The sequence below is a fragment of the Papaver somniferum genome, chromosome 10 (genome assembly GCF_003573695.1).
Source record: "Papaver somniferum cultivar HN1 chromosome 10, ASM357369v1, whole genome shotgun sequence".
Taxonomy (NCBI): Eukaryota; Viridiplantae; Streptophyta; class Magnoliopsida; order Ranunculales; family Papaveraceae; genus Papaver; species Papaver somniferum.
The window spans coordinates 72952242-72961118 of NC_039367.1; the positions used below are offsets into that span (position 1 = coordinate 72952242).

Here is an 8877-nt window from a genome sequence, read left to right on the forward strand (position 1 = left end):
TAATTATTTTAAAATAAAGCAAAGAGAGAAGAACATAGTCACAATCGGTTGATAAAAACCAATACTAAACTACCGATTATGAAGGACATATAAATATTTTCCAACCTTTTTTGTCTTATTAGTCGCCCCTAATTCTTTCAGGGTCACCCCCAAAGACGCTGAGGCTTTTTTAATCTTTTGTGTACGAGGCATATTGGTCTGAATTTTCAAATAATCAGTTGTGACTCGTGAACCAATATCCATCACAAATCTGGTTAAGCCATGACTTCAGTGTTTCACTGTCGAATCAAAAGCAAGGAAAAAGAAAAAACGGAAGAAAAGGTTCTGTAGTTCTCTTTTTGTGTGGTAGAGGCACATACAAGAGCAGGTGGGAATGAATTTTATGGTTGGGAACAGCACAACAATCACCAGTCACCCAAAAATACACTTCAGCCATTGTGTGAGAAATGTATCATTTTATATCTTCAGGCCATGATTTTACACGAGGCCAAAATCATCACACCGTGGCTCGACTGCCAAATGGATCGTTTCGGGTTTTTTGGGGCCACTTAACAGTATAATAGTCAGTTGGAGTATAAAACCCAACATACATCACTTTTAAACATATATTCCAAGTTTTCAGGCACTGAAAAGTTTTCGGCATCATCGATTGAAAGGATGCATCTGACCAGGAGGATGAGGGTGAGGTCGCCGACCTTGTGACGACGTCCTCTCTGACCCATGCCTGTGCCAATGGCCATTAGCCCTGATCCCAGGTTCTGACCCGCCCGCAGCCAGATGAGGAGGAGGCCACCAACTCAATTCTCTATCCACCGGAACCAGAGGGAAAGGGGCAAAACGATCTCGTTCCCACGCATAAAAATGGCTATGTGATGGATTAACTGTTTCTTGTAGATTCCTACCAGAAGAGCCTGAAGGCGGTAACACATAGAAGTTGCCGCCATGTTCTGAAGAAGACGGTGGTTGCGTTACAGGAGGTGCTCCCCTCGGACCATTGGATCTTCTGACATTTGAAAACATTGGTGCCCGAGGATGGAATTGTGGCTGCTGCTGGAGCTGATGAACACCTTCAACCCGATCATGAACGCGAGAGCTGACGCCTGCGTACGGGGGTACCATTGAGGGCATGATGGAGGTTCCAGCTCTAGAACCAGAACTGTAAAGCAAAGTTAATACTTAGTAATGTCAAACACAATATTATACTGTTTGTATATAAGTATTTGTGCAAACATATAATCTATCAGATATACTACTAAAGAGGAGCGGGTTTTGTTTAAAGAATTGAACTATTGAAACTCACCCTTGATCAACAAAAAACGGATGTACTGACCCTGATCTTGGTGGACTGTCTGAATCACCCCTAGAAGGTCTTATGGCAGCAGATGGAATTGAGCCCTGATCAGCAGCTCCAAGATGGCTGCTAGTTGCAGAATATGGAGGTGAATGATGGTCCCAAACTTGGTAATGGATATCCCCTGCAGGAAATCGATGAGAACTTGAGATTTCATTTGGTCCAGACGGGCCAGTCCATTGATGATTGAAACTAGGAGTACTGTTAACCCGCTCGTTGGAGTTTGTGGATGATGATAAAAGTGGTTGAAAGACGGCAACATAAGGGCATGAACGGGAACCTGATGATACCGCTGCACGTTCGGCTAAGACGGCGTTATGTCCAAGTAGATCATGAACTGCATTAAAGGACATTGACAACTTCTTGATATTAAAGTTCAAAAAAGAATAACAGCATATTCTTAAGATATAAACAGTTGTCCAAGAAGATCATGAACTTACAAATAGTTGTCGGCGACTCCCTGTCCCTGCAGGATTCAAAGCAAGAATGTCAGAGGGGAGGAATAGCTATTTGCAGTTAAACTTAGGTGGGTGTTATTGGATATTTTAACTAAAAACTGCAAGTACTGAACTTGTGATTCTAATGTCCCAGCAAATCTATGATATTCGACTGTAAAAGCCAACGATAGACAGAACGATGAAAATACGACTGTAACTAGACAATGTTCTAGTGAGAAGTTTGCAGCTTCATTCAGCTTATCGAGAAAAATGCTGCAATTTATAATTTTTTTGACTAAATATTCATATTATATTCTAGTAAATGCTTCATGCACATATAATTACAAAGATAATTTGAGCTTAACATCTCAAAGTGAAAATATGTAAGATTTAAGCCCATGCCAAAAAGCATACTTACTCATACGATGAAGAAATAGGAGTTAATCCACGAAATGGGCACCAGTGAACTCCATATGGCTGCAAACACAGTTAATAAATAACACAAATAAAGTGCATGCTAAATATGTGCCCGAAAAAAGAAAAATCTTGGATAACTAAGTCCTGCTGAGACAAGGTCACCTTATGGCCTTCAATTATATCATAGTTATATACATATCTCGATAGAGAATTTAGAAACTAAAAGATATATTTATTCCTTTTCATTATTTTTTACATCCTATATTTAATTTTCTTTGCTATTTATAGACCATATAAAGCAAATCAAAGAATGAACTTTTCCATGAGAATAGAGCCCCATTCTGGTTTTTCAGAATGTGGAAGAAGATTTGTTTAACGTTTACTATGACGACCCTGAAAGAATTAATCATATAAGAAAACGCCTAAATTCCCTAACTTTCAAACAACATTACCACTTCCAATCTCCACACACAAGATAATCCACTCTTGACTCTCAAACTCAGATGACAAGTTCATAATTCGTAACAAATATCTTCCATTGTTATTTTTTTCCCCATCTTACTTTTCCTTATCCAACTAATCTCGATCCAGGAACCAAAGCTGGTCCTGTAATCTATGGTCTTGTAATAAGATTTTGATAAGTATGTATTAGCATCAGAAACAGAAGAAGATATGATTTTATTCTCAAGGTCCAAAAGATTAGTGTATTTGATTTGCTAGAAGGAGTAAAGTGTAAATATAATGAACAGGATATAAGAAATAACTCAATAAGAAAAAAGATAACTTTTGCCTTGGGATGTGTACACATCTATGATGCAAAATCCAAGGGCCATAAGGTGCACCCTTGTGATAACTGTCACGAGGATGACCTCGTCAGAGCAGGACTCAAGAACGTAGCAAACATCCTAATTTCTAAATATCCTGACATATCAAAACGTCTGCGTAAGGCTGGGCCGTCTAACATATTAATAGGCAATAGCAAATAATTCTAATCGAAGTGGTTAGGCTTACCCCCTAGGAGAAATTGTACGGTAATGTTTTCAGAAAAAAGACGAAGCTAGTACAATCAAACGCCACTGCTAATAAACATGAGTTAAACATACTAATTCTTACCATTTCAGAATAAGTTAGATCATAAAGATCATCGTCATGCGCCCAGTCAACTAGGTTAAACTCAGAAAATGATGATGAATGAGAACCATGTGTAAACTGCCATTGTCCTTTCTCAGTTTTACGACAATTTGGGCACTGCATCACTCCCCCCTTAGAATTAAACATGGAACCAATGCAGTCTGAAAGAAATCATGACATTAAACAATTAGCATAGCCAACTAAAGATAAGAGAGATGCCACATAATTTGTCTAGCAAAGAATAATGGTCGCAAAACATGTCTTAAATATAATAAGTATACATAACGCTTAGCTGATACACAAATCCTGAAGAAAAAAGTGGCACAAAGCAACTCTTTCATCTAGCTAACTAAATGCCCCAAGCAAGAAACAAGAAGTGCCTATTAGCAACCAGGAAAGTGGTGCGAATATTGTAGAATTTAACATATAAGTCCTTTTCAATAGATTACCAAATGCTGAACTTATGTAAATCCATCCCATAAAGGTATGTTTACCGACTTTAACCACATATCTAGAATTAGTATATTGTCCTTTCAGAAACCTTGTATTGATCTCGTAAACTTAGTCCCTTCAATTTTAGCATTTCTCAGATGTATCAGGCTTCTTTATCAGGTTACCAGTTTCCCATTTATGTATGAATTAGGTTGCATAACCAACCCTTATAATAAGAAGAGCTCCTATCAGTCCATGAGCCTTCAAGTTTACATCATCATAAGTTCAAGATCACGAAAGTGAACACCTTCTTTGTGTAACCCTAATCTTAAGAATCGGGATCGGATCACGATGACAACAAGTTAATATTATCAACCCAAGTAGGTGCCAATGCATCATCAAACCCCCAGCATGGGAATCAACTATCAACAAATTCAGTCCTAACCCCAAAATCTAAGCAATTACATTGAAATTCACATGCCCAGAAGAAAAACCCACAAGTCATTTTAGCAAATTCCAATAAAAAACACAAAATTTCAGCTACAAATAAACAAAAATCAAGAAATTGAGCTCACCCAGATGAAATTCATGACCACATTGAAGAATCGCCCTTGATCTATCTCCCCTTTTATTCAAAACCTCATCAAGACAAATTGAACATGAAACTGAAGATGAAGAATTATCTAACATCTCCTCACCACCACTTCCCTCATCTACCATGAGGTCAGTACCACCACCCCCACCCCCTAATCCCATAATATTTCAATGTTTCAGAAAATTTCACCTCTAAAAAGCCCCTTTGAATCTCATACCAAAAGACTCAAAATCTCTAGCTCCTTTTCAACAAATAATTTACCCTTTGAACCTTGAAGATCAAAGATCATTCCTTTACAATTGCGTAGGTGAAAATCTGAAATAAATGTTTTTTTTTTTGGTTTTTTTTTGGTTTTTTTTTTTTAAGTTGTGCCCTATCTTTGTATCGTCATCCGACCGGATGGCCTTAAATTAAGACAGTTTTTCTTCTTAACAATGATCAGAATTTCATTGTAAAAAGACTGAAATACTCTTTGCAGAAATCAGCGATCGTGATTTGATAGTGGTTGTGAAATGAGTGTTGGATGGTTGGGATTTTATGGTGGTTGGAAAGGCAAGCCAATTTTTTGTGATTGCTTTATCCTACCACCCCCATTGTACATATATACTCCAAATATTATTTCCTTTATAAATTTACACCCAAAGTTTTGTATTACTTCTTTCATTCTAACAAGGATCTGATATTGCAGGGTGGTTGGAACACTACTCAATTTCTTCAATCTTCGACACTAGCACATAGCTAACCATTATTGTGATCCAAATTAATAGGAATAGAGTCGATACCTTTACATGGTATCCAGCTAAGCCAGCTACCAATGTTATGTTCACTACACAGTCTCTTTATAAGTCTATTCAAGGGATTCCAGATCAAAATAGAAAATCTCAATGAGACAAAATTTGGGCCTTGCAAGCTTCTTGTAGGATCCATCTAGTTGCCTACAAATGTTTAAATGATATGATTCCAACAGCTGAAAGACTTCACCGGCATTCCTAATCAAAGTTCTCTTTGCTCTCAACAAAGTGATATACTAGAGCTTACCTATCGTTTCGGTCCTTTTGTTATGTGCTTTGCTCCAAACGACATCCCTTTCCCACCTGACACATGCCATTTACCTATTAAGCAAACATGATTGTTAGACATACTAGTCGAACAGAGGCGAAAGTCAGACACGGTGATCTGGGAGTCCCGTGTGAAAGGGCTCTCGCTCAGCGGATAATAGGCTGATGAAATGGATATTAAACAGGCCTGATAAACATGCATGATGGGAAGATGAAATGGGAAATTGGGATGCATGGTACGTTAGCATGTTCTGAAACATCTGAAAAGCTAGATGTGACAAGTTATTTAAAAAATTCAAATTAAATCCATTAGTAACTCATACACTTGCAGAGAATAAACGAATGATGAATATGAAGAGGAATGACGAACTTCCAGCATCAAGGGGAACAAACCTTATTATCCAAAAACTAAATCATACTTGGCTTCATCTACAAATGATGAGAATTCATTGTAAAATGACTGAAGTGCTCTTTTTAGATCTCAGCGATGGTGATTTGTTAGTGGTTGTTAAATGAGTGTTGGATGGTTGGGATTTTATGGTGGTTATAAACGCCAAGTCAATCATTTGTGATAGCTTCATTCCTACTATCCACGGGTTGTACGTGTATTCTGCAAATACTAATTACTTCGTAAATTTAATAAACAAGTTTCGTCAAGCGAGATGGTTAGATGCATGGGGCAGAGGGCTCGTGGTGCCCCCTTTGATCCAGCCTCGGAATCACCTACTCAAGGAACATGCCTGACGGCAGGCGGTGGACTCTTTCAGGGAAGAATGGGCCTAAGAACATCATATTTAATTTCATGAACGAATGAAACTGGTTCAAGCTTTGAACTTTGTCACTCCAAATTTTTGATATTTCTGATACACCAAGCAGCGGCTCCTACTTAGCGAATGTTTGGTCTGTTTTGGGCTCTCGATCCTGAGGTCGTTCGAAGAGCGATGCAATAGATCCACTCACGATATCTACCTTCTCTTCTAAAGCTTACACTTGTAGGGGATAAATTGCAATTGTATACCAATAAATACGCATCAAACACCAAAATCGTGGGCCTATAATCTCGTGTATATTACATCTTTCATTATAACAAGGATATGATATTGCAGAGTAGTTGGAACGTTACTCTAATTTTTTCAATATTTGACACTAACACAGTGTTGGCTATTCCTGTGATTCGAATTAATAGGAATGGAGTCGATACCCTTACAATGGCATCATCTAATCCAGCTAACAATAATATGATAAATAATCTCTTTATAAGTCTCTTTATGGACTTTGTAAGCTTCTCCGAGGACTCATCTAATTGCCTACAAATATTTACTTTCATACACAATCAATGTTTTCTTTGCTCTCAACAAAACGAAACATTGGAGCATACATTCTCTATCGTCCTTTTGCTAGGAGTGGTGTGATTTGATTCAAACCACAACCTTTTTCTCACCTAGCATATATCATTTATCTGTTAAGCAGTGGATGTTAGACTGACATAAAAACTTGCACGATGATAAGATAAAATGGGAAATTATGATGCATGGAATATTACTATAGCTAGGAACATTTGAAAATCCATATGTGATAAATTGTTTAAAAAAATCACACTTATCCATTAGTAATTAATACACTTGCAGAGACGGAATAGAGGCTGAAGATGAAGAGAAACGAGGAACGTCCAACATCAAGGGAACAAACCAGAGTATCCAAAAACTAAATCAAACTTGGCTCCAGACATAACTGATGAGAATTTATTATAAAATGACTGAAATATTCTATTTAGAACTCAGCAATGTGATTTGATAGTGGTTGTGAAATAAGTGTTGGATGGTTGGGATTTTATGGTGGTTGTAAATGCCAAGTCAATTTTTTTTTTTTGTGATGGCTTCATCCCTACCGTACCGGGTTGTACATGTATTCTGCAAATACTATTTTCTCTTGTAAATTTAATGCAAAAAAATTGTATAACATCTTTCATTCTAACAAGGATGCGATATTAATTCCTAGGTAGTTGGAACGTTACTCTAATTTCTTTAATTTTTGACACTAACACAATGCTGGTTATATTACTGTGATTCAAATTAATAGGAATAGAATCGATACCCTTAAATGGTATCTAGCTAATCCAACTAATAATGGTATGGTCTAATCTCTTCATAAGTTTATTCAAGGGATTCCAAATCAAAATGGAACATCTCAATGGGAAAATCTTGGCCCATGCAGGCTTCTCTTAGGATCCATCTAGTTGCCTACAAATATTTAAAGGATATGATTCCAACAACTGAAAGATTCACTGGCATACCTAATCAGTGTTATCTTTTTTCTTAAAAAATGAAACAATGGAGCATACCTTTGTGTACTGTGTTTTTTTTAGGAGTGGGGTGGTTTACTTCAAACCACAACCCTTTCCCCTGGCATATACAACCATTTATTTGTTAATCTGTCATAATAAACCTGCAAGATGAGAAGATGAAATGGGAAATTGGAATGCATGGTGTTATTATTATAGTCTGAAACATCTTTAAAACCAAATGCGACAAGTTATTTAGGAAATTCACATTAAATCGATAAGTGACTTATATACTTGCGGAGAATGAATAGAGGATAAATATGAATATGAATGATGAACTTCCAGCAGCAAGGGGAACAAACCAGAGATTTCAAAAACTGAATAAAATTTTACTCTAGCCACAAATGATGAGAATTTATTATTAAATGACTGAAATGCTCTTTTCAGAAACCAATGATGGTGATTCGATAGTGGTTTTGAAATGAGTGTTGGATGGTTGGGATTTTTTGGTGATTGATAAGCCAAGTTAATTTTTTGTGATGGCTTCATCCCTACCGTCCCTGGAGTGTACTGGTATTATGCAAATACTATTTCTTTTGTAAATTTAATGCACAAATTTTGTATTACATTTTTCATTCTAACACGGATCTGATATTGCAGAGTAGTTGGCACATTACTCCAATTTCTTCAATCTTTGACACTAACACAATGCTGGCTATTTTTATGATTCAAATTAATAAGAACGAAATTCGATACCCTTAGATGATATTAATCTAGCCAATCCAGCTAAAAAATGGTATGTTCACAACCCAATCTCTTTATAAGTCTATTCAAGGGATTCCATATCAAAATAGAATATCTTATTTGGACAAAATTTGGGCCTTGCAAGCTTCTCATAGGATTCATTTAGTTTCCAACAAATGTTTATATGATATGATTCTCATAATTGATCGATTTCCTAGAATCACTAGCATACCTAATCAGTGTTCTCTTTGCTCTCAACAAAATGAAACACTGGAGCCTACCTTTCTCTATTGTCCTTTTGATATGAGTGGTGTGGTTTGCTTCAAACTACAATCTTTTCCCACCTGGCATATACCATTTACATGTTAAAAAATTGAGGTAAGACTGGCATAATAAACCTGCAGGATTGGAAGATGATATAGGAAATTGGG

General features: G+C 36.8%; 1 protein-coding gene across 3 annotated transcripts; it reads right to left on the bottom strand.

Moving 5' to 3' along the window:
* Positions 1–378: 378 nt before the first annotated feature.
* LOC113318090 (E3 ubiquitin-protein ligase RFI2-like) lies at positions 379–4788 on the bottom strand. Of its 3 annotated transcripts, XM_026566214.1 has the most exons (7): positions 4344–4783; positions 3319–3497; positions 2207–2265; positions 1792–1817; positions 1632–1688; positions 1301–1475; positions 379–1156 (listed from the first exon to the last, which is right to left on the bottom strand). In XM_026566214.1, the coding sequence occupies exons 1-7, from the start codon at positions 4522–4524 to the stop codon at positions 643–645; spliced, it is 1191 nt and encodes a 396-aa protein (XP_026421999.1). In that variant the 5' UTR covers positions 4525–4783; the 3' UTR covers positions 379–642. The 3 variants fall into 3 exon arrangements, with proteins under 3 accessions (XP_026421999.1, XP_026421998.1, XP_026421997.1); XM_026566213.1 differs by having other exon boundaries at positions 1331–1688; positions 4344–4788; XM_026566212.1 differs by having other exon boundaries at positions 1301–1688.
* Positions 4789–8877: the final 4089 nt, after the last annotated feature.

Bases quoted from the DNA above. Each gene is read 5' to 3' on its own strand.
- LOC113318090 (XM_026566212.1), bottom strand. From the start codon at position 4,524: ATGGGATTAGGGGGTGGGGGTGGTGGTACTGACCTCATGGTAGATGAG. The intron at 1,689-1,791 runs GTAAGTTCATGA...CCTTTAATGCAG, and splicing joins GGAGTCGCCGACAACTATTT to TTCATGATCTACTTGGACAT. The intron at 1,157-1,300 runs GTGAGTTTCAAT...TTTGCTTTACAG, and splicing joins CCGTTTTTTGTTGATCAAGG to TTCTGGTTCTAGAGCTGGAA.